General features: G+C 37.7%; 2 protein-coding genes across 9 annotated transcripts in view; one reads left to right on the top strand and one right to left on the bottom strand.

Annotated features, from left to right (window-relative positions):
• The window catches only part of LOC309863077 (uncharacterized protein), a 185,611-nt gene extending 179,413 nt beyond the window's left edge, over positions 1-6,198 (top strand). The window contains exons 5-6 of the mRNA XM_082727576.1: positions 2,601-2,755; positions 5,847-6,198. Of these exons, the coding sequence (XP_082583702.1) occupies positions 2,601-2,755; positions 5,847-5,968 (277 nt within the window). The 3' untranslated portion in view covers positions 5,969-6,198. The remainder of the gene's footprint in view (positions 1-2,600; positions 2,756-5,846) is intronic.
• INTU (inturned planar cell polarity protein) overlaps positions 1-27,057 on the bottom strand; it is an 84,715-nt gene that overhangs the window by 51,955 nt on the left and 5,703 nt on the right. For all 8 annotated transcript variants that reach the window (XM_082727568.1, XM_082727566.1, XM_082727570.1 and 5 more), the window contains exons 2-3: positions 14,590-15,128; positions 4,138-4,223 (exon numbers count right to left, since the gene is read on the bottom strand). In XM_082727568.1, the coding sequence (XP_082583694.1) occupies positions 4,138-4,223; positions 14,590-15,128 (625 nt within the window). The remainder of the gene's footprint in view (positions 1-4,137; positions 4,224-14,589; positions 15,129-27,057) is intronic.

The following is a 27,057-nucleotide window of genomic DNA, read 5'->3' on the forward strand; positions in this document are numbered from 1 at the left end:
TGTACCTTTGTTCTTGTCATTTTAAATACTGAAAACCTCTTTTTTTCAAACTCACAACTTCCTATTTAAAAAATTTCAAACATATGGAAAAGTTGCAATAACATAATAATTACCCATGCATTATTCCTCACCCAGTTTCACCAATTTTTAACATTTTGTCACATTTGCTTTCTCCTTGTCTTCTCTGTCTTACTCCCCTTTCCTTCCATCCTCACCCCTACTTTATATACTCAAAAAAAATTTGGCTGCATCACTTCAGAATTATCTGGTGACATTTTAATGCTTTACTGCTAAATACCTGAGCACATATCTCTTAAGGATAGGGGCTTTCTCCTACACAACCAAATATAATTATCATACTTAGGAATTTGAATATTAAATATAATACTGTTCTCAAGTCTTTGCCCAAATTTCCCCAATTGTCCCAATATAGCTGCTACCCACTGCAATCCAAGATCAATTTAGGATTAGCCACTGCATTTAGTTCTATGTCATTTCATTCTGCTTTAGCCTAAAACAATTCTCCAGCCTTCTTTTTCTTTTAAGACAGAAAACATTTTTAGAGAAATCTAAGATAACTATTTTTGCAGAATTTTATAACTTGGCTTTAAAAGAAATAATTTAGTCTTTTTGTACCTCACCTAGCATATAGGCTTCACCTCCGGATTTCATTCTGGTATTTTGAATCTATTTATAACAGAACTTACTTAAAAATCAAGCACAGAACTGCAGAGTTGGAATTGGGTTCAGATATATTTGCTCAAATCTCCTCTGATTATAGATGAGAAAACTGAAACCCAGAACAGTCTGGCAACTTGCTCAGAGCAAGGTTTAAAATGGAGCTCTGACCTCATTCTACCACATTACCACATTGTAGATAGCTCCCAGGCCATCTTCTGTCAGATGACAAGAGCATTTAGACCATATTTATACATCAAGCAGAAGTTTAAAATATTGCTGTTAGAGGAGTGCCTGGGTGGCTCAGTCGTTAAGCATCTGCCTTCAGTTCAGGTCATGATCCCAGGATCCTGGGATCGAGCCCCCCATCAGGCTCCCTGCTCAGCGGGAAGCCTGCTCCTCCCTCTCCCACTCCCCCTGCTTATGTTCGCTCTCCCACTGTGTCTCTCTCTGCCAAATAAATAAATCAAATCTTTAAAAAAATAAAATAAAATATTGCTGTTAGACAGTTCCAAATTTAAATGTTAAAAAGTCTCCTTTGGTATTCTTTATAAATGAATATTCCTCTTCTCTTATTCCTCTTCTGCTTGAGTGATTGTTTCAGCTGCCATAGATACAAATCAGGTAAAACAACTTTTTCGGGGACAATTCCACCTCAGTTTGTTCTAGCCCAGCAGGAATGAAGACCCACCCAAGTTGTGTGAGAGATGGAAGGATCATGCTCTGCAGTCAGTTTCAGTTCCTTGAGTTATTAACTCTGCAACCTTGGAGAAACAGTTACATCTCTCTGATTCTTTTTCTTCACATACAAAATAGAAACACAATTATTGGTATCCTACAGGCTATTGTGAGGAATAAATTAAATCGCTAAAGAAAATGAGATTAGCAAAGCACCAACAAACTGCCTGGTATGTACAAACACTAGTTCTCTTCCCAATTCTACTCCTGTCCTCCCTGAGCCTCCTACGAACTCCTAGTTTATACGGCTGGTAGAGAGAAGCTTATACTTCACACCCCTTTCAACACTAATGATATAAGAAAGATGTGGTTTACTAATTAAACATTACTTCTAGTTAAAGGAATTTTAACTATGTTTTAAATCATTATTAAAGATACATCATGCTAAAAGCTGGTGCTTGGTTTTGAGCATGACACAGCTATAATACCAATTCTGCTAGCAAAACAAAAAATGCATACATGTTTATACTCAAGGGGTTAAACCAGAATATAATATTCCAAAACATTAAACATGAACATCTTCAGGTAATGGGATTTTAAAAGATTCTGTCCCTTACTTCTTCGTATCTTCCTCTTTACAATGAACATGTACTACCTTTATAATAAGAAGAAAGCTTATTTTCTTAAGTAGAAAAGACTTTAAAAGATTTAAAACCTTAAAAAGATTTTAATAATATACATCTTATGACAGGGTAATATCCTCAAATTAAATGCTGTCAAAATCACTCTGAACTTAGATTAGGAAGGCAAGAATGTGCTAGAGTAGAACATACTCTCTCAATATGATAAATTCAAACAACTCAAAACAGTTTTTCTTCCACTCTCAAAACAAACTGCTATTTCTTCATTTAGGCACAAGATGTACATATTGGCATGTAAAAGCCGTGTGCATGCGTGTGTGTGGGGGGGGGGTATGTGTATTTAAATACAGAACCACACTTAATGCAGCAAGATGCTCACATCATAAAAGGCAAACTGGGCCAACAGCAGATACACAACTCCTACTTCATATTTAATAAGGGCATGTAAATGGTGGGTGGAACCGGACAAAAATATTTAAATCATTATTTCTTCCTCTCTTTTTTTTTTTTAACTTCTGAGTGTGAATAGCTGAATCTGCAAATGTTAATTAAACATAAGTACAATGTGACTCCACTCTAAACATAATTTTTTTTGGAAGATAGAAGAGCCGCGGTTGAACTCTGGCAACACTGGCAGATACCCGCCACTGACAGAGGCAAGAAAGGAGGAGCCCAGACCTGGGAGCTGACATGTGGCCAGTTTACTCTGGAGAAGCTGATTCAGTTGTTAAAATACTGCAATTCTTCATTACTAATGGGTAAGTAATTGCTGTCTGAGCCCCCTGAGGTGCCTAGTACCCTGGCTCACCCTAGGCCCTCTCCACACCTGACGACCAAAGGGGACAACAGTATACCCTATTTCAGCATTACGTCTGGTGTCTGCCTGATTGTTAGTATTTCAAACACCACCTTGTCTCCATCGCTATCTCTATCCATTCCTAGGCGCTGCTGGTCACTGGCTGCCAAAGTTCTTCGAGCACTTTCATTTTGCATTTCCAAAGATAGCTAATTTTACAGAGCATCCATGTGTGTCTTTGTGTGTTAAGAGAAAGAAGTGAGCATAAGGGAGATGTTCTTTCTTAGACAATAAAGAATTTCATCATGGGTCCCATTATTTCAGTATCTCAAATCAGATGCAGGAAGATTCTGTTTTATCATGGATTCTATTCTTCACCCTGATCAATCCAGAAAGTGGTTCATCCTCTCATAGTCTGATGGAGTATCTACCTGTTCAAAGCATATCATCCTCCCTATCCCTCAAAAGAGAAAAAGTGAATTCCTGATACTAACTAGAGCAGAACATTCCTAAATAGAAAGTACAGCACTTTCAAAATACATCTCTCTAATGACCTAAAAATGTCATCTACAATACAAAATGTCAATGCTTAGACTATCAAAATAACTATTATGAAAGAGATTTATTTTTACTTACAAGGAATGAGCAATAATACACTAAGTAGCTAAATGAAAGCTCAGGAATAAGGCTAAACAAGATAACACACACACACACAAATCAAGAAAATAGTACAATTAGTTTTTAAGATAAACAAAACCACATTTAAAAAACTTTATAGGAGGGATGCCTGGATGGCTCAGTACATTAAGCATCTGCCTTTGACTCAGGTCATGATCCCAGGGTTCTGGGACCAAGGCCCACATCAGGCTCCTTCCTCAGCAGAGAGACAGCTTCTCCCTCTGCCTGCTTCTTCCTCTGCTTATGCTCTCTCTCTCTTTAACAAATAAATAAACAAAATCTTAAAAATTTTTTAAAGGAACAGTGATTTTAATAAACCAGAGAAAAAAAAATTCCATGACTGTTTAAAATGACTTGTCTAGGAAATGGATTTTCATCAACATATATAGAAGTTATAATGATAGGTTGGTCATTATATAGTTTTTAAATTACGTCATTATTCCTGCTTTACATAGGAGGGTTTTATTTGTAGATATTTCTCTCTTTTTAGAATAATATCCAAAAGCTAAAAATGTTAACAGAAGCTAAAATGTTTTAAATCATCAAATATGTAAGTATAATTCACTTTATACATGATAATTTTCAGAGTCTTAAAAAAGAAAACAGTAGAAGGTATCTTTATTTTCTGTAATTAATCATAAAATACAAAAGAAAGGCTGTTTATACCTGCATAGGTCCAGGAATACAAGACAGAACTCTCTCTATGTTCTCAGAAGTCACATCAACATCATTCACAGCAACAAGGACATCACCTGAAAAGAGAATAACAAAAGTTGTTGTATGAATATTCAAAACCCAAAAAGATCTAGAGTTAGACCATTAAAAATCATCTATTCCAACCTCTTCAAAGTACTGTGGAACTCATTATATATTATTATACAGCTCATAGCAGCAGAGCTAAGCTCCCACTCCACTCTTTTCTTATACTATAATATAGCCCAATGTTACACCATAACTAAATACCACCTATGGACATTTAAAGAGATGAATATTCTCATTTTGGATACAATTGAGAGAACTCAAAGGGCAAATACAAAATTTGTAGCATAAACCAAGTACTGCACTTAGCAAAATTAAATCTAATCACTTAAACCCACAGTAAAAAAAATTTGGCTTTAATTTTAATTAAATCCATGTGGTACATCATAATTCAATATGCTGTGGCTTTCACTGCTATTACTGATCTGTGTCTACATATAGCTCTTTGTTTCAAAGGCCCCAACTATAACAAAACCACAGCATGTTTTGGTAAAAGTTCCTTTTCCATGGCTTTTTCTTTAAGTGAGTATGGTTATCAAATTTGGTGGCTTTCATAAAATAAAGATCAGTGTTAAAATGGGAATTTACTTTTATAACATAGAGATAATATCAAAATTCCAGTTAGTTTTATTATAGAAATATATACATACCAAGGTTATTTTATTTTATTTTTTTAAAGATTTTATTTATTTACTTGAGAGAGAGACAGTGAGAGAGAGCTTGAACGAGGAGAAGGTCAGAGAGAGAAGCAGACTCCCCATGGAGCTGGGAGCCCGATGCGGGACTCGATCCCGGGACTCCAGGATCATGACCTGAGCCGAAGGCAGACCTCCAACCAACTGAGCCACCCAGGCGTCCCACCAAGGTTATTTTTTATCATTCCTAAACATATCATTAGGAAATGGACCAAATAATTAATATTAATCAAACAGATACTTACTGAGCACCTACTGTGTGCCATGTACTGTTCTAGGCAATATAGGTAAACAATGGAACAAAACAGACAAAAACCTCTACTGTCATGGAGCTTCATACTCTGGGGAAGACAGATTATAAACGTGTATATAGATAACAATGTTGGTAGATGATTTTTTCTTTTAATGATTTTACTTATTTATTTGACAGAGAGAGAAATCACAAGTAGGCAGAGAGGCAGGCAGAGAGAGAGGAGGAAGCAGGCTCCCTGCCGAGCAGAGAGTCTGATGCGGGGCTTGATCCCAGGACCCTGGAATCATAACCTGAGCCAAGGGTAGAGGCTTAACCCACTGAGCCACCCAGGTACCCCTTGGTAGATGATTCTCCCTCAGTGTTTCATATTTTGTACATCTTGCAAGGTAAGGCACTGAAAGTCCTTGTTCTGGATTATTTTTTCAAGGATGTTTGGGCAGTGAACAGCCTTGGACAACAGAGGTAGTGTTGTAGGGAAGAACCATCTGAAAACATGTCTAACAAAGCTCTAAAAGTAGGAGACATACATGTATTGTCATGATAGATATGAAAATTAATTTTAGAGTGTGGTATAAATAATATTTTAATGTTTAGTGGAACATTTTCTCTTTCTATAGCAGAAGTGTTCTGCCCACTTCTCACTCTCCCACATATTTGTTTCCCTCCAGTTTTTGTCAGTAACTCTGTGACTCAGAAATGGCAGGCTTCCAGGACATCCTATCACTGCAGTGGGCAAAGTTCTTTCTCAGCAAGCACACAGGAGTCCTTAGGACACCCTGTCAAAGGCTGAAAGGAAATGAACTGCATGAAATTGTTTGAACTGTTAGATAAGAAATGTGAATTACTGATGGAAAGTTTTATCAAGATACATTCAAAAGTCAAAGAAATAGAAAGTGGTGAAATCAGTTTAGCACTGCACTTAAATCAATTCTTCAATGTAAAATTAATCACTTGAGAAAATCCATCAATGCATTCCTCGGCATCTACTTAATATCAAGTGTGTACTGAAGGGCACCAAGGGCTATGAAAATATATATGTCAACATTTGTTTACTACTGTATTTATACTATATACAAAATGAATACAGTTTAAGAAATTATTTTTAGGGCACCTGGGTGGCTCAGTGGGTTAGGCCTCTGCCTTCAGCTCGGGTCATGATCCCAGCGTCCTGGGATAGAGCTCCGCATCGGGCTCTCTGCTCTGCGGAGAGCCTGCTTCCTCCTCTCTCTGCCTGCCTCCCTGCCTGCTTGTGATCTCTCTCTCTGTCAAATAAATAAATAAAATCTTAAAAAAAAAAAAAAGAAATTATTTTTAAAACTATTACACATAAATATAGAAAAAAGAAAAAATATTTATGTAAAATATTGCCTTTGGGTGTACGGGCTTTTTCTTTTTTTGTTTCATTTTCTCAACTGTCTATATTAAACAAATATTACTATTATAAAAACAAATTAAATCCTTATATTTAAAAAATATTTTATTTATTTATTTGACAAAGAGAGACAGCAAGAGAGAGAGAGCACAAGCAGGGGGAGCAGCAATGCGAGAGGGAGAAGCAGGCTCTCAACAAATAGGGAGCCCGATGTGGGGCCCTTGATTCCAGGATCCTGGGATCATGACCTGAGTCCAAGATAAACACTTAACTGACTGAGCACTGAGGAACCCGAAAACTCATTATTTTACTAAAAAATAAAAACCCATGGTGGTAGGCAGATTAATGGTCCCCTAAAGTTGTCCACACCCTAGTTACTGAAATCTATGAAAGTTACCTTACATGGCAAAAGGGACTTGGCAGATATAATGAAGTTAAGGATGTTCAGATTGGGAGATTATCTAAGTGGCCCAATGTAATCATAGGGTATTTATAAGGCAGGAGGCAGGAGGGTCAGAGTCAGAGAGAGACTTGAAAATGCTACGCTGCTGGCTCTGAAAATGCAGGAAGGGACCGTGAAACAAGGCATTCAAGTGGCCTCTGAAAAGCCGGCCAAGGAAAGGGATTTCTACCTTAGAGAATCTATAAGGAATCCACCCCTGTGGATACTTTGACTTTAGTGCAAAAGGACACATTTTAGACTTCTAACTTCCAGAACTGCGAGATGATAAATTTGTGTTGTTTTAACCCACTAAGTTTATGGTAATTTGTCACAGCAGCAATAGAAAATGAATACACCTGTCTTAACAATATAAAGCAGTCTTGGCTAACTAAGCACCAAATGAGAATCAGGGACCATGAATGAAGAAGAACAGATCAGAATATATAAAGAGTACAAAGAGGTCATTGGAGAAAAAAAAAAAATCAGTCTTGTTAGAAGGAGGAATTTATGCACAGAAGGACTGGGAAATATGTTATATGCCAATGGGGTGGGATCCGATTGTGAGTTTCAATTGGTCTTTTAAATTAAACTGAATTTGACTTTGGGGGAAGAAAATCTGGCTTCTGAAACATAGTTACCAAGTACTGCCGTTTTATACATTCAAGTTAACGCATTTACTGTTAAGACATTTACTGAAAAATTCTTAAATTCTGAGAGAATTACCTTCATTATGTATTTTTTGAGCTCCAATATCAATCTCTCATTTATAATATGCAGGCATAAGCAGAAAATTAAGGTTTCTCCTAACCTATCATTCTAGAAATCCTTGAATAATGGTGTCTCATATATTGTAATAATCACTCAAAATATTTGATTAAGAAAAGATCATATTCCCTAATGTTGCCTGATAAGAAACTGGTGCAAGGTTTTTATTTCTCATTAAAATAGAAGTAATACTATAGAAATGCTGAAAAAATTATTGATGACCCCAGCACTCATAGCCATAATTATTTTCACAAATTATTTTTACTCTTTACTTATATTGACACTAACAAGGTATAAAGGAATTTCATCCTTTTAAACCTCTCAAGTATTAAGAATTTTTATGTTGGTACACAGTGCTTAGATTACTATTTTAATAGTCAAATAATGCATACATTTATTAAATCATAATTAAAATAATCATCCTCCAGTTTGACATTTTCATGCTTTTTATTTTTTATTCTTAAAAAATGCTTAAATAAATGTCTTCATGCACCTAGTTTTCCTTCTTTTACATCTGGGATGAACAAACTTTCTGTAAAGGACCAGATAAGTAAATATTTCAGGCTCTGCATGCCATATGGTTTTTGTTGCAGCAACTAATTACTCTACTCCACAACTGTAGCTTGAAAGCAGCAATAGACAAAACACATGAATATGGCTGTGTTCTATATAATTTTATTTATGAACACTAACATATGAATTTCACATAATTTTCATATATAATAAAATATTATTCTTTTGATTTTATTTTTTAATCACTGAAAAGGTAAAAACCATTCTCAGTTTTCAGACTACAAAAATGAGTGGTAGGCCTGATATGACCTAAAGGTCATGGTTTATAGATCTGTTTTAGATTATTTCGTTTGGATAAGTGTCTCAAAATGGATAAAATGGGTTAGGTGGTACATTGTTGTAGCTTAATCCTTATTTCCAAATTACATTTTGAAAGGATGAAATGATTTCTTTTCTTTTTGGCTCCAAAGAGAAATCCTTCAGCATTTCCCCCACCCATTCAAGTGAGCACCACAGCAAGTGAGAGTTTTGTGAATAGAAATCAGAACTTGTAGTTCCCAGCTTTATCACTGCCCTCTGTTCTTGGGTAAATCACATAATCCTTCTGGTACTCAGCTGTAGAAGGAAGTAACTGCCCCAGAAACTCTCTAGGAAGGCCTAAAAACTCTAATTTTATTTTTCCAGTGAAATCACTGCTTGTTTCTTTCCTTTACTACTGGGTCCAGTACTACAGGTAAAAACATGGGAAAGAAATGATGTGAGGGAGGAGAGACAGACAAACACAGCAGAGTTATTTTTGTTAACAAAACTGAAAACTGGGGCACCTGGGTGGCTCAGTTGTTTAAGTGTGTGACTCTTGGTTTCAGCTCAGATCATAATCTTGGGGTTGTGAGATTGAACCCCATGTCAGGCTCCATGCTCAGCTCAGAGTCAGCTTGAGATTTTCCTCAGACCCTCCCTCAGCTTGCGCTCACTCTCTCTCTCAAAAATAAACAAATAAATCTTAAAAAAAAAACAGTGGGGAGAAATTGAAATGTTTCAAGTATTACAGAAAGTGAAAATAAAAATGTGTATCAAATAACAACATATAAAATACTAAAGAATAAAACCATTAGGTGTTCACAAAAAAACCAAACCTATCTTTTAAAAAGAGCACTTAAAAATTTTTTTTTATAAAGATTTTATTTATTTATTTGAGAGAGAGATAGTGAGAGAGAGCATGAGCGAGGAGAAGGTCAGATGGAGAAGCAGACTCCCTATGGAGTTGGGAGCCCTATGTGGGACTTGATCCTGGAACTCCGGGATCATGACCTGAGCTGAAGGCAGTCGTCCAACCAACTGAGCCACCCAGGCGTCCCAGCACTTAAAATGTTTTTACTGGAAATATCCATCAACAGTGAAATGGAAAAATGAATATACAATGGAATACTACATAGCAATAACCTATATATTTCTCACATACTATAAAATAAAGAAAATAAATGCAAGAGAATATACACTATAGACTTCTATTAAATGAAGTTTGAGAAGTGGTAAAATTAAAAAGAAGGAGGAAGAGGAGAAAAAGTCAGCTCTGTTGATAGAAAAGTGGATTTTCAGAAGGGAGAGGGTATTAACTGGGAGGAGGCATCATGGAGCCTTCTGGGTACTGGAAATGTTCTTTATCTTGATCTGGGTGGTAGTTACACAACTATATACATACATCAAAATTCGCTAGTGCACACTTAAGATTTGTCTATGTTACCAATGCATGATATACCTCAAAAAGATTTTTAAAAAGATTAAAAAAAAACTTCAAAAAATTTAAAAGAGAAATAGCACAAGTGTGTCATACAAAACAGGTTATTCAATGATCACAGGTGAGAACATTAGAAGTCACACAAAAAGTACTTAAAATAAAAACTTTGTTTTACAAACTGAGGGTTGCTGGGGGGGGTTGGGAGAAGGGGACTGGGGTTATGGACATTGGGGAGGGTTATGTGTTATGGTGAGTGCTGTGAAGTGTGTAAACCTGGCGATTCACATATCTGTACCCCTGGGGATAAAAATATATTATATGTTTATAAAAAATAAAAAATAAAAAAAAAAACACTTTGTTTTATTGTTGAGCAGAAACTTTCTACAGGGGTATGCGTGTTGAGAACATTAATGTGTGATTTCTTTAACCCTATCCTTTCCATCCTTATAATACGCCTGGTTAAAATGAGCAAAAATGGGTCATCTTGATAAAAAAAAAACCAATCACCAAGGTGATATGCAGTTTCTAGGATGCAGGTCAGAAGAGGATTTGCTTTGGTCTACGGATGGAGGCTGGCTACAGATAGTCAGAGAGCAAAGAACTGTGGCTTTTTTTTTTTTTTTAAGATTTTATTTATTTATTTGACAGAGAGAGATCAGTAGAGGCCAGAGAAGCAGGAAGAGAGAGAGGGGGAAGCAGGCTCCCTGCTGAGCAAGGAGCCGGATGTGGGGCTCGATCCCAGGACCCTGGGATCATGACCTGAGCCGAAGGCAGAGGCTTAACCCACTGAGCCATCCAGGCACCCCTTTTATTTTTTTTTAAGATTTATTTATTTGAGAGAGAGAAAGCACATGTGCTCACATGCATGGTGGTGGGGAGGAGCAAGAAGTGTCAGAGTGAGGAGGCGAGAATCTTAAGCTGGCTCCAGGCCCAGCAGGGAGCCCAACACTGGACTTGAACTCCCCACTTTGAGATCATGACCGGAGCCCAAATCAAGAGTCCACCACTTAAATGACTGAGCCACCGTGGACACCCTAGTGGTCAAACTTTAACAAAAACTCAGAAATAAAAAAATAAAGACACAGGTCAGCAGTAAGAACAAAAATGGCACCAGAATATGCAGCAAACCCTCCAAAATCCCAACAAAGAAGAATCAAAATAGAATAGAGTTGGGTTGGCCAATGCACTTAAGTCAAAGGAGGATCATTCTCCAGCCAGACAATGGCCAGCAAACTGCATTACCAGGACAAAGTTTTTAAGACTCTCTTGCCTATGGGATTACATCACAGTTCAACCACAGATTTCAGTATAAAATGAAACTATGAAAGAAACAAATAACAAAGTTCCATGCTGTGGAATTATTTAAGTCACAATGACATCAAAAATTAAAAAGTCACAATGACATCAAAAATGTCCATTAGGGTGTCTGGGTGACTCAGTTGGTTAAGCGTCTGCCATTGGCTTGGGGTCCTGGGACTGAGTCCCTAGTCGGGCTCCCTGTTCAGCACGAGCCTGCTTATCCCTCTGCCTGCTCCCCCCCAGCTCTTGCACCTGCACATGTGCACTCTTTCTCTCTCTCAATAAGTAAATAAAGTAAATAAGTAAAATCTTTTTAAAAATTGTTCTTTATTTATCCCCAAGTATACAACTTTAAAAATATACAATATCACCATAAAATTAAAACTCTGGAAAAAGAGAAAACAAACCATCTGTAACATCTTCACACAAACCCTACCAGCATTTTGGTGTCTTTATATTTACTTCCAATTGTTTTCCCTCCACAGTATTTTTCTACACAGTTTGTGTAGAAAAACGTTTTTTAGGGCTTATTTATCAACCAAGCATTTTGCTATGCACCGAGGATGAAATAATCATTTTATTTCGACATATCTTTTTTTTTTTTTTACTTATTGGTAAATCATAAACTCTTCCATTTTGAAACTGAAATCATGAACTTCATTTTTCTGCCTTTTCATTGCTATTCATATACATGCAGAAAAGTGCACACAAAGTACTACTACAACAATAAATTATCAAAAAGTGAACATACCAACATAACCACACTCGGGTTAAAAAGTATACTACCAACATCCTGTGTATCTTTAAATTATTTTCACGATAAACAACAGGACGACGTAGCACGTTCTTCCTCTCTATAGTTCATTTTCTTTCCTCCCATAGAGATGGTGCAAAAAGACAGGTCTAGGTAAGTAGTATTCCTAGAAGGTTCAGTAGACTGGAGGATCGGGGAAATGAAACATGGAATGGGATGCTCACTGACAATAACCAACTCTCTATTAGGTTTCAAGTGGAATGGCTAAGAAGCATTTCAGAGATTTGTCTACAAATCAGTCCATTTAGGTCCTGAGCAGAGGTCCCAGATAAATATAGGAGTTTCCCATCATGTGCTATCTTAAAGCTATGGTGTTTTGCAACAACCAGAGAAGAATTCATAAGCATGAATTATGGCATCCTGACAGAACAAAAAGAAGAAACCTTAGAGACATTTTACCAAAAAGGAAGTTGAGCACCTGAGAGAACGTAAGCATGCATTAGCTTCTGTTCCAGCTATTTGTTGCTGCATAATGAATGACCCTAAAATTTAGAGTTTAAAACAGCAAGCATAATTTGTTATCCTTCCTGGTTCTGGGGTTGACTGGGCTTAGCTGAGGTTCAAACTCAGGGTTCTCCATGTGGTTGCACCTAGATGGTGGTTGGGGCTGGAATTTTCTGTAAGGCTTCTTCACTCGTGTGTGCTGGCTGATGCTGCAGGGTAGCTAAGGCCTCAGCTGGGGCTGATTAGCCAGAATAGTACTTGTGGCCTCTTCATGTGGACCAGCCTTGCCCACACAATGGCAACTGAATTCCAAGAATACTAGGCAGAAGCTGTATCACCTTTTATGATCCCACCTCTGAAATCACATAGTACTACTTAAGCTGTGGTTCAGGCCCACAGGAGTAGGGAAGGGAGGACACAAAAACTTAACTTAAAACTTGGGAGGAGGGGCGCCTGGGTGGCTCAGTGGGTTAAGCCTCTGCCTTCAGCTCAGGTCATGATCTCAGGGTCCTGGGATCGGGCCCCGCATCGGGCTCTCTGATGAGTGGGGAGTCTGCTTCCCACCCCCCTCTCTCTGCCTGCCTCTCTGCCTACTTGTGATCTCTCTCTCTCTCTGTCAAATAAATAAATAAAATCTTAAAAAAAAAAAAAAACGTAGGAGGAGTACCAACATTAAACTGTAAGAAGAGAATGTGAAGATGTTGCTGCAATCATTAGGATAGATTGCATAGATGCTCTTCCTATGTGATTCATTCTTGTAAACCCTATCATGACACTTATCAAACGATGAGAAACTTATCATACTATATGAAACTATCATACTATGTAAAACCCTATCACGACACTAATCATACTATGTGAAACTGCCTATTTCTGACCCACCTCTTGCACTGCAGTATGAGCCTCTTAGGAGGAGTAAATGGATCCTTAGAATAATATTTGTATTCCTGACACCAGACACTCAAAAGTTTTGTGGAATCAATAAACAAACAAATACAATTTAGACTTAAAGAAATATTTTTAAATGTTTCTAAGGTAGCTATAAAAGTTCCTATATCTAGGGGCGCCTGGGTGGCTCAATGGGTTAAAGTCTCTGCCTTTGGCTCAGGTCATGATCCCAGGGTCCTGGGATCGAGCCCCAAATCAGGCTCTCTGCTCAGTGGGGAGCCTGCTTCCCTTCTTCTCTACCTCGGCCTGCCTGTCTGCTTACTTGTGATTTCTGTCAAATAAATAAAATCTTTAAAAAAAAAGTTCCTATATCTAAATCTTATAGGCTGAGTCAACTTAAAAGACTGTCAGCTTTTAGATTTGTTCATTGATTTTAAGTTTCATTAATAATATATTCTCACATTTGACATAGCTTTTACCTTTGTAATAAAATTACTAGTAACTCAAGCATTATATCCAACAGCTGAAAATGTATCAGCAATACAAAATGCTCACCTTAACATATATTCAGAATAACTTTCAGATGCATTTTTTAACCTTTAAATTGGTAAGATATTTTATGACAACCACCCTTAAAATGAAATTTATGTATAACATCACTGTTGCTAAATATGCCAAACAAAACAGTTTAAAAACCACTCTCAAGAACTTAGTGTACTCAAGTACAAACACAAATGTAAAAATATTTTTGTTCATAAATTACATATTTTTATATCACGCTATTGGATATAGGTCATTCAAATCGATATTATCACCGTAAAATTAACTTATTTTCTTTTTCTTGTCAGCAAATATAAGCAAGATGAAATAAAATGATATAATTCAAAACTCAACAGTTAAGCTGTTCCTTGACCTAAATGAGGCACACACATATTCAATCCCTAAAGTACTTAGTCTAAGAGCGTTATGCCTTGTAGTACACCATGCCTAACAATGTCGCTACTGTCCCAAATACCATCATGCAGTCCTTAATCTGTTGAGACTTTGGATATAATTCTGTTTTGATCACATCTCAGAAGGCATCACTAATCATGAGTCTCTGCAAACAAGAAATGATGTTTACCAGCAACACTTACCAATTAATATCTGACCACTCTTCATAGCAGAGCCTCCTGGCAGCAGGCCATGGACCACAAGCCTTTCTCCACTGCTCTGTTTTCCACTTTTTTTCCAGCTCCACTTGGTCTGATGGATAATCCCAACCAGGACTTCCAGAAGCTTAAGTTGCTCTTTGGCTTTGGTCACAGTTAACTTTTTGGGGTTTACATAAATAGTCACATCCTTGTACCGCTGTTGGACAACAACTCCTGTTTTCTGGTTAGACTGATGCTTTAGAATGGACACTGGCTCATTGCCATTACTACTTTTTTTACTGTGGCGCTTGGGTAAAAGACTTTTACTTTTTAAAATTTTGGTAAACCGCTTGAGTTTAGGTTCATACTTTTTTCCTTCTTTGTAATCATCCTCTTCAATTATAATCTCATTTTCACTGAATCTGACATGATTCACAGTAGGAGTCTCAGGAAGGAGGCTTTCTTCTTCACCCTCACTCAATTCCAAATAAAATAATTCTCCATTTTTCTGCACACTGTCCAGCCATTCAGGTTCAACATCACTGTGAAAAATAGAAAAGATACTCTGAATAGGAGCCAAACAAAAGAAAAATAGTTATGTCTTTCAGGCACCAGGTGTGCAGAGAAGTGGGAGGAGGTGGAAGTTCTTGTTCAAGTTTCCTTACTATTTCTGACTTATTATAAGCATCAACATTATTTCCTAGGACACTTTTTTTTTTTTAAAGATTTTATTTGACAGAGAGAAATCACAAGTAGTCGGAGAGGCAGTCAGAGAGAGAGAGAGGGAAGCAGGCTCCCTGCTGAGCAGAGAGCCCGATGCGGGACTCGATCCCAGGACCCTGAGATCATGACCTGAGCCGAAGGCAGCGACTTAACCCACTGAGCCACCCAGGCGCCCCTAGGACACTTTTTAAGAGTCTTCAAGAAATGGAGTTGGAGGAGAGGGTTAAAAAAGTATAGTGATAGAAAAGAAAACAAATAAAAAAGGAGATAGCCTTCTTCTAGAATCTAAGGGTAGCTGTTTTGGTTTTTTTTTTTAAATTTTAATTCAGCCCCTGTAAGGTTATTGCTGACTTCAGACAATTTCACTGGACAATAATTCACATTAATAGTTGATTGTGTAATTATATCCAGACATAAGCCATTTGGAAACTGGACATCAAACAACCTATTTGCATAAAACTATTCAGCATGGCTGTCACGTTAAAATGAAAGCTAAAGCCTACCATTATTAGTAAGATTTTATACAATAACTTTTCAAAAGAGAAACATTCACCTTACCATAAACTAAAATCTTCATTTAAAACCCCTAGTTTATAATCACAGTTAATAATGATTGCTTCTATAACTTATAATTTCCATAAAACTCCTTTTTATGAATAATTATAGTAAGAAAAATAAACCGCATATTACATAATTCATCATGTGATTGTTTTAAAAAAAACTTTTAACTGGGAAATAGGCCATTGAAAAAAATAAAAGTTCTGCTATTAAAAGGACTGAAACAGCATTAAAAAAAACATGCCCATCTTAAGGTAACAAACCTATCAAAAACTCTACCCTTACCCTCCCTATTTAATGTTATGAATGCTGTACCTTTCAAACTGTTATTTTTTTAAAGCAAAACTGGTTACAGTGGAGAAAATATGTTGAGAGAGTCAGAAACATCAACTGCAGTATTCTTATGTAAAAGGGTATAATTTGTGTTCTAATCATTCCATCAAATAGAAGACAATTCTGTTTTCTACAGTGTTTATTAGCAACTCTGGCTCTTTTAACTTAAAAGTCAACTGTCTCTCTAGGGGTGCTTGGATGACTCAGTCAGTTAAGCGTCTGATGCATAAATTTGGCTCAGGTCATGATCTCAGGGTCATGAGATCCAGCCCCATGTCGGGCTCTGTGCTGGTGCTGGCTCTGCACCAGGCTTAGAGCCTGCTTAAATTCTCTCTGCCCCTCTCCCTCCTCTGTCCATCCCCTCCACCTCACGAGCACAAACGCTCGCGCGTTCTCTCTCTCTCTCTCTCTCGCCCTCTCAAAAAAAAAAAAAGAAAAAAGGCATCTGTCTCTCCAAAAACTGTGAAAGTTAATTGTAAAAAAAAAAATGCACCATTTTATTACTCAACTCTGAAATTAACCACCAATCTCATCTGTCATTGGCAATTAACACATAATTTTCAACAATATATTAATAGTTAAAAAAGGCATACCTAGCCCCAAATATCAAAACTAGTATTTCTTTGGCACTTGTTGGGTCCCAAAGTGGAGCATCATTTTAGAACCATTAAGCAACAGGTATTAACCCTTTATCAGATGTTGCAACCATACTCATCTGTACCCACAGAAATCAGTATTTAATAACTCTGGGGGCATCTGGGTGGCTCAGTGGGTTAAGCCACTGCCTTCGGCTCAGGTCATGATCTCAGGGTCCTGGGATCGAGTCCCGCATCGGACTCTCTGCTCAGCAGGGAGCCTGCTTCCCTCTCTCTCTCTCTGCCTGCCTCTCCGTCTACTTGTGATTTCTCTCTGTCAAATAAATAAATAAAATCTTTAAAAAAAAAAAAACAACTCTGTAATTCTACTCTGAAGAATCTAAGTAACTGCCTCCAATCATAAAAAATTTAGATAACTATGTATCATAGTTTAAAATGTTACAATGTATATATCATGATTATACACAACTACTTACAAAGATAAGTATCAATTTAAACAATGAATGAAACTATTTGCTTTATAATCTCTTTATTTGTATTAGAAATGTGACCCCAAAGAAATACTTTTTCTGGGGCACCTGGGTGGCTCAGTGGGTTAAAGCCTCTGCCTTCGGCTCAGGTCATGATCTCAGGGTCCTGGGATCGAGCCCCACTGCTTACTCCTCTCTCTCTGCCTGCTGCTCTGTCTACTTGTGATCTCTTGTCTGTCAAATAAATAAATAAAATCTTTAAAAAAAAAAAAAAGAAATACTTTTTCTCCTATGCTAAACATGAAGATGTTTCATCTTAATCTCTAAAATTTGAAAGAGAAAACATCTTTTGGCTATGACGGAAGATCTCTGCAGGTAAGAGGAGGACACAGGATATTCAATCATGGAGCAAATGAACAGTGCCAGGTCCTTGGAAGGTACTAGAATTGTACCTTCCCTTGTCTAATGGGGAAGAGAAAGTGAGAAACAATTCACAACAATACACACTGTATGCAAAAGAGGTCCCCTAGTTTAGCCTGGGATTGAGAGCGAGGGCAGGGAAATTTCTGGTAGAGGATACACAGAAGTAAGTTTTAAGAGAGTAAGTGGTTGGTGATGGGATATGGGGGGCTTAAGGGGAAGAAGAAAAGACAATTCCAAGCCGAAACAACAGCATAAGCAGAGGCCTTGAGGGACTGTCTCTATGCCGATGTGGACAACTAAAACCATCTGGCCTATGTGGACAACTAAAGAAAGAACAAACCTCAACATCATACAGGCCATATATGAAAAACCCACAGCTAATATTATCCTTTAGGAGGAAAACAGAGTTTTTCTTCTAAGGTCAGGAACAAGACAGGGGAGTCTACTCCCACCACTGTTATTTAACACAGTATGGATGTCCTAGCCTCAGCAATCAGACATAAAAAGAAATAAAAGGCAATTGGCAAAGAAGAAGTGAAACTTAACACCATTTGCAGACAACATATTACTCTATGTAGAAAACCCTGAAGACTCCACCAAAATATTGCTACAACTGATATACAAATTCAGTAAGGTTACAGGATACAAAGATCAACCTACAGAAATCTGTTGAATTTTCTACACCAATAATGAAGCAGCAGCAGAAGAAATTAAGGAATTGATCCCATTTACAATTATACCAAAAACCAAAGATAATTAGGAATAAACCTAACCACAGAGGTAAAAGATCTATACTCTGAAAACCAATAAACAATGATGAAAGAAATTAAAGATGACACAATGAAATGGAAAAACATTCCATGCTCATGGATGGAAAAACAGATATTGTTAAAATGTCCATGCTACCCAAAGCAATCTACACATTTAATGCAATCCCAATCAAAATAATACCAGCATTTTTCACAGAGCTAGAACAATCAATCCTAAAATTGTATGAAACCACAAAAGACCCCCAAATAGCCAGAGCAATCTTGAAAAAGAAAGGCAAAGCTGGTGACATCACAATTCCAGACTTTGAGTTATATTACAAAGCGACAGTGATCCAGACAGTATGGTACTGGTGGAAAAATAGACACACAGATCAATGGAAAGAGCAGAAAACCCAGAAATGGACTCACAACTATAAGGTCAACTTATCTTCAACAAAGCAGGAAAGAATATCCAATGGAAAAAAGACAGTCTCTTCAACAAATGGTGATGGGAAAACTGGACAGCTATGAGCAGAAGAAAGAAACTAAACCACTTTCTTACACCACACTTAAAAATAAATTCAAAATGGATGAAAGACCTAACGGATGAAAGACCTAAATCAGATCTGAAATCTTAAAAATCCTAGAATACAGGCAGTAACTTCTCTGACGTTGGCTGTAGATATTTTTTTCTAGATAGGTCTTCTGAGGCAAGGGAAATAAAAGCAAAAATGAACTATTGGGACAAGGTCAAAATAAAAAGCTTCTTTACAGCAAAGAAAACCATCAATAAAGCTAAAAGACAACCTTCAGAATGGGAGAAAAAATATACATATATATATTTTTAAAGATTTTATTTATTTATTTGACAGACATGTCATAAGTAGGCATAGAGGCAGGCAGAGAGACAGGAGTAAGCAGGCTCCCCGCTGAGCAGAGAGCCCGATAAGGGGCTCGATCCCAGGACCCTAAGATCATGACCCGAGCTGAAGGCAGAGGCTTTAACCCACTGAGCCACCCAGGCGCCCCGGGAGAATATATTTTTAAATGACACATCTAATAAAGGATTAGTACCCAAAATCTTAAAGAACTTATCAAATTCAACACCCAAAAACTAATAATCCAGTTGAGAAATGGGCAGAAGACAAGACCAGACATTTTCCCAAATAAGACATACAGATGGCCAACAGACATATAAAAAGATGCTCAACATCACTCAACATCCCTCATCATCAGAGAAATACAAATCCAAACCACATGAGATACCACCTCACAACTGTCAGAGTGGCTAAAATTAACACAGGAAACAACAGATGTTGGTGATGTGGAGAAAGGAGAACCCTCTTATACTGCTGGTAGGAATGCAAACTGGGGTAGCCACTATAGAAAAAGTATGGAGGTCCCTCAAAAATTTAAAAATAAAACTACTGGGGCGCCTGGGTGGCTCAGTCGTTTAAAGCCTCTGCCTTCGGCTCAGGTCATGATCCCAGGGTCCTGGGATCAAGCCCCAAATTGGGCCCTCTGCTCAGCGGGGAGCCTGCTTCCTCCCTCTCTCTCTGTGCCTGCCTCTCTGCCTACTTGTGATCGCTCTGTCAAATAAATAAATAAAATCTTAAAAAAAAAAAATAGAACTACCATATAATCCAATTGCAGGTATATCCTTTAGGTATAAAGGATACAAAAACACTGATTCGAAGGGATACATGCACCCTGATGTTTACAGCAGCATTATCAATTATAGCCAAAATATGGAAGCAGCCAAGTATTCATCAACTGATGAATGGATAAAGAGGTCACACACACACACACGAATATTATTCAGCCATAAAAAAGAATGAAATCTTGCCATTTACAATGATGTGGATGGAGCTGGAGAGTATTGTGCTAAGGGAAGTAAGTCAGTCAGAGGAAGACAAATGCCATGTGATTTCATTCGTAGGTGTGATTTAAGAAACAAACAGATGAATGTTGGGGGGAGAAAGAGAGGCAAACCATAAAACGGACTCTTTTTTAAAATTTTATTTATTTACTTGACACAGAAAGAGAGCACAAGAGGGGGGAGCAGAAGGAGAAGCAGGCTCCCCGCTGAGCAGGGAGCCCAATGTGGGGCTTGATCCCAGGACCCCGAGATCATGACCTGAGCTGAAGGGAGACGTTTAACCAACTGAGCCACCCTGGTGCCCCAAAAACAGACTCTTAATTACAGAGAACAGACAGACATGTTGGGGGTGGAGTGGGTGGGGAGGGGCTAAATAGGTGATGGGCATTAAGGAGGGCATTTGTTGTGATGTGCACTGGGTGTGGTATGTAAGTAATGAATCACGAAATTATTTTCCTGAAACTAATATTATTGTACTTTAATAAACTGGAATTTTAATAAAATTGTAAATAAAACAAAACAAAGATAGTCTATGGTCACCAAAAGTGGGGCATAAAGGAAAAGTACTCAAGTCCTAATTTTACAAGGCCTTTTGGCAAGAGGTTTGGATTTGATGGTATAAGTAATGAAGAATTTTAAAGACTTATCTATTTATTTGACAAAGAGAGCGAGAGAGGGAACACAAGCAGGGAAGTGGGAGAGGGAGAAGCAGGCTCCCCACTGAGCAGGGAGCCTGATTTGAGGCTTGATCCCAGGACCCTGGGATCACAACCCAAGCCAAAGGCAGACCCTTAACGACTGAGCCACCCAGGCGCCCCAGTAATGAAGAGTATTGATAGAAATTTTTATGTGTCAGATATCTCTGGATAGATCTACTTTAACAAGAAATTGGAAGAAGGATTTGAGGGAGGCAAGATTCAAGTCAAGAGTCTGGCTATGGGATGTTTAGCTACCAGGCAAAGATGGTATCTAAAGCAATGGCAGAAAACATGGAAAGTAAGAAAAACATTTAAGAAATGCTTGAAAATCACTGGACTTTGAGACTGATTACATGAGATGATGACAGAGAAGGAATTACTGTCGACTAGATTCCTGGTTGGTGACTATACTTTCACGCATCCTTTTTTTTTTTTTTTAATTTTTAAAGATTTTTATTTATTTATTTGACAGACAGAGATCACAAGCAGGCAGAGAGAGGAGGAAGCAGGCTCCCCGCTGAGCAGAGAGCCCGACGCGGGCCTCGATCCCAGGACCCTGAGATCATGACCTGAGCCGAAGGCAGCGGCTTAACCCACTGAGCCACCCAGGCGACCTTCACGCATCCTTTTATGCAAGCACATGCACAGGCTCATTTTATATAAATGGAAACAGAACTATAATACATGTTGTCTTCCCCTCCTACTTTTCACTGACATAAATGTTAAATATTCATGTTCTTAAAATCCTAAAATCATATATAGGATTATGCTGTCATTGTTTTTGAAAAACTAGAATTATTACATATTCTATTATATATAATGTGGAATCATCTTTCAAAAGTGTACCTACATACGTATATATACACAAACCTTTGTCATTTATCACAATTTAGAAATCCCAATGGCTGCATTAATGGTTCCTATCAAGGATGTAGCACATTTGGTCATTCGCCTCCTTAAAAATCTATCTTTGTGTTCAGTATTTGTTTTACCCTTATGGACAATGATACAGTAACCATCCTTATATGTATGTATGCACATATACATTTTTTTTTATTTGACAGAGAGATCACAAGCAGGCTGTGGGGGGCGGGGAAGCAGGCTCCCTGCTGAGCAGAGAACCCAATGACCTGAGCCCAAGGCAGAGGCTTAACCCACTGAGCCACCCAGGTGCCTCGTACATATACATTTTTACCCAAAGACTACAACAATTCACATTTCCACTAGCAATGAATAAGATCCATTTTCATCACCTCTAAATTTAAAAGATGCTTCACTTTAAGAGGAAGAAGAAATTAAAAGGGAGATAAGAGGAACAGGAATAAAGACAGAGAAATGAATGTATAAGACTCATGAAAGAAGGAAACATATATAGTTAAAAAAAATGAACTGAGAAGTCACAAAGACTTGGGTTCAAATTCTGTTCTATTGACATTTTTACTTTTCTAAGCTTTAGTTTTTCTCTTCTAGAAAATAGGTTATAGCTACTTCACATGGCTGTTATCAATAGTAAATTAAAAAATCTGCTAGACATGGTATAAGTGTCAAATGTCAGTTCCTTTACTCTTGCCCAAAAGAGTTAAAAATGTAGAGTAACTTCTAACTTTATTGGATATAGCACTCATACTTCTGTATTCTTCCAACCCCTGGCAATAAACGAAGATGTCTTTAATGACCTCTATTTGCTAGGTTCCAGGCTAAGTACTACTGGCATAAGAAGTGAAACAGATGCAGCCTGTATTGCTCCCATAGTTCATTATTCCTGGAAGATTCCTAACTCCTACTCCAGATGATTAATTCCTGTTTAGATAAGCAATAAGAGCATAACTGATTAATGTGTTAGAAAGTTTGAGAAAGTTGTAAAGACTGTATTCTCAAACTAGTTCTACTAGAAGAGGGTGTATTAAAGACAACAATTAAGAAAAAAACAACCTTTCAGTGCAACTATTATTAATAACAAAATTAAATAAATATTGTATGTTGATATGTCCTACTCCAAGAGATGGAGCTTAACCCTTCCTCCCCTTTAATGTGAACTGGACTCAGTGATGTGCTCCCAAACAACAGAATACGGAAAGAGATAAATAGTGACTTCACAGTGAAGAAACCTTGCAGACTTTACCTTAACCAAGTGATCCAGGTTATGAAAAACAAGAAACAACTAAAAAACTGTCACAGACCACAGGAAACTAGGGAGACTTAATGACTAAATGCATTATGATACCCTGGATTAGATCCTAGAAAAGAAAAAGGACATAAGTAGATAATGGTAAAATTCAAATAAAGTCTAGAGTTATTTAAAAGTACTGTACTAATGTACTAATGTACTAATTTCTTAGTTCTGGCAAATATATCGTAGTTGTGTAAGATGTTAACATCAGGGGAAATTGGGTGAAGGACATACAGGAACATTCTGTACTATGTTTGCAATTCCTCTGTAAGATCTAAACTTATTCCACAAGAAAATGTTTGTTTTTAAAAAGGAAATCAACTCAAGCAGATTTAATTCACATTTTTATAAGTGTTCTTTAATCTCTTTTCTGAGATCCTATGGTACAAATTGCAAACTTGTCATTGTGTAAATGTCTTGCAATGAGATTATTTTGTTTATTCCACTTTCTCTGAACAGAAATAATTGTATATTCATTGTCTGCTTGCAAAGTTTGAGGACACTTTAAGTGGTTTTCAAGGCTCTGATGTAGTAAACATGAGCAGAGTCCTTCTTCCCAAAAGAAAGATTTGCTAATTTACAAATAACCAAGTTCACTTACATATAGAGTAACATAACTATATTAAAGAAAATGAACTTCAGATAATGCTAATAAATTTCTCAATTCATATTCAAGAATCCTATGTTGAAGGGTGCCTGGATGGTTCAGTCGGTTAAACATCTGCTTAGGCTCAGGTCATGATCCAGGGTCCTGGGATTGACCCTGTATGGGAACCCGTGCTCAGTGGGGAGCCTGCTTCTCCCTCTCCCACTCTCCTGCTTGTGAGCGCTCTCTCTCTCTAATAAATAAATGAATAAATTTTTTAAAAGATTTGTATTTATTTATTTGACAGAAACACCACAAGAGAGGGAATAGAAGCAGAGGGGGAGAGAGAAGCAGGCTTCCCGCTGAGCAGGGAGCCTGAGGCAGGGCTTGATCCCAGGATCCTTAATGACTGAGCCACCCAGGAGCCCCTAATAAAATCTTAAAAAAAAGAATTCTACACTGATACTATTTTTTTCTTCTAAATTATTGAATCCCTTAGGTCATTATTTACACTGTCAAAATTTTTTATCAACTGAAATGGTATTAGGATTTTCTTGGCTACCACAAGAAAAGTTATGAATAGCCAGAGCTACTGGTTCATTTCCTTAAGGAAAACAGGCTTTTGCTACTACTCCAAACCTGTTACAGTATACTTTGTTTTCCTTGTTAGTGGGCAAAAGTACCAAAGTGGCCAAAACACATAGTTACATGGTCCTAATATGTACAGCAGGACAATTCTAGGGACAGAGAAAACCCACACACAATAAAAACATAACAACTAATATCGAGTCTATCTGATGTTTGTTCAGCGCTGATCTAACGTTTTTCTGTGCTCTACCAGCAATATCTAATTTTTATCCTTGAAGTCTTCCGATTGTTTTCTAGAAGAAAGCCATAGTTTTAATAGTTAAAATCTGTGCTAGATGTTATGGCAGCTTGAGGGGTGGGGAACCTGGGATGGGCTGGTGGTCTTTCTAGCCCAGCCAGAGTTACCACTGGAAAAATGTGAAACATGTTAGAGAAAAGGAACGGATCAGCCAGTAAACTACTGTGTACTCTCAGCATGAAATAAATTTTTACATCAGGAACACATCTCCATTGGAACTAAGCTAATAATGACCCCATTCCCAGGACCACATTCCCTACATCCACACCCTTCAGTTAAATGGAGCATGCTTACAAATCACTGAGTTGAGCGTAAGATCTGACCCTGGCAAAACTGAAATCAAAGACCAGCAAAACATTTTGTGATAGGGCATTTTTGTGCTTTTAAAGATGTAAGATGGATAGATGGTTCATCACCTAGCTAAAATGCAAGGCCCAAAAGTGAAGAACCAAAACTGCTACAGGAGAGCCAAGTTTAGGGAAATTAAGTGTAAGAAGTATCAAAAAAGTCTATAGGAGAAGGTAGCACATAAGTGGGACATTAAATGATTTTGATAAGATAGCAAGAAAGGATGTTTCAGAGAGAACAAAGGACATACAAGTGTAGGTGTGAAAGTACACAAGAGGTATGAGCATGAGTGTATATTTCCAAGTAGTAATGTTAAGAACTGAATGTGTCTCCCCAAAATGCATATGTTGAAACCCTATCACTCAGTGTGATGCTATTAGGAGGTGGGACCTTTGGGAAGCAATTAGGATTAGATGAGGCCATGAGGATGGAGCCGTGGTGAATGGGATTAGCATCCTCATAAGGGTTATGAAAAAGCTTGCTTGTTCTCTCTGCTTTTTGCCATGTGAGGATACAAAGAGAAGTCAGCAATCCACAACTTGGGGGAGGGGTGTCAACAGAACCTGACCATGCTGGTACAGTGATCTTGAACAACCAGCCTTCAGAATTGTGAGAAAAAAATCTCTGTTGTTTATAAGATACTCAGTCTATGCTATTTTCTTACATTTAATTTAGGGGTGGGGGTGGAGAGGGAGAGAGAGAATCTTTTTTTTCTTTTTTCTTTTCTTAAGATTTTATTTATTTATTTGACAGACAAAGATCACATGTAGGTAGAGAGGCAGGCAGAGAGAGGGAAGCAGGCTCCTTGCCAAGCAGAGAGCCCAATGCGGGGCTTGATCCCAGGACTCTGGGACCATGACCTGAGCCAAAGGCAGAGGCTTTAACCCACTGAGCCACCCAGGTGCCCCGAGAGAGAGAGAGAATCTTAACCATGCTCCTTGCCTAGTGCAGAGCCTGATGTGGGGCTTGATCCTATGACCCTGAGATCATGACCTGAGCAGAAATCAAGAGTCAGATGCTTAATTGACCTAGCCACCCAGGCACCCTATATTATTTTTTAAATAACAGTCCGAGGTAAGACAAGTGGGAACAAAAAAGGCTTTAAAGAAGGAAGATCATGGGGCGCCTGGGTGGCTCAGTGGGTTAAGCCTCTGCCTTCAGCTCAGGTCATGATCCCAGGGTCCTGGGATCAAGCCCCACATCAGGCTCTCTGCTCTGCGGTGGGCCTGCTTCCTCCCTCTCTCTCTCTGCTTGCCTCTTGGCCTACTTGTGATCTCTCTCTCTCTGTGTCAAATAAATAAATAAAACCTTAAAAAAAAAAAAAGAAGGAAGATCATCAAAGATGAGATCAGAGAGGCTAGGGACAGATCTGAAACCCCTAATAATCTGGAATTTATTTTGGCGGCCACTGAGCTTTTGAGTACTATAGAAAAATTATTTACTACCTTTTTCTTTTTTTTGGAACAATTTTAGGTTCAAAGAAAAGTTGAGCTGAAGGTACAGAGATTTCCAACATACTCCTTCCTCTCACATGCATAACCTCTTCCATTATCTATATCTCTCACCTGAATGATACATTTGTTACAATGGACAAACCTATAGTCATATATTATAACCACCCCAAATCCATAGTTTACATTACAGTTCACTCTTGGTGGTGTACATTTTATAGGCTTAGGTAAATGCATAATGACATGCATCATCCACCATTATATTATTACACAGAGTAGTTTCACTGCCCTAACACAATTATCTTATTACTTCAAATTTTAAAATAAAAGTCAGAATAAATGAAGGCCCGCAAAGCTTCTCATTCAATACCAGGAAGATAATTTTCATGTAAAGAAAAACCACATCTTTGGTGAGAAGTATATAAGGGCTTTCTTTCTTCTTTTGTGCATATTTCAAATTTTTTGGAGAAAATAATTTTGAATTAAGAAAAAAGAAAAGCGTGTCTTTATTTGGCCATCTACACAAAGATTTCATAGAAATGCTTGCACATTCAGCCTACAGTTTTCTCTTTAACCACTCTGTCCCTTAAAATATGAAGTG

This window comes from Mustela nivalis (genome assembly GCF_964662115.1).
Source record: "Mustela nivalis genome assembly, chromosome: 4".
In the NCBI taxonomy this organism is placed as follows: domain Eukaryota; kingdom Metazoa; phylum Chordata; class Mammalia; order Carnivora; family Mustelidae; genus Mustela; species Mustela nivalis.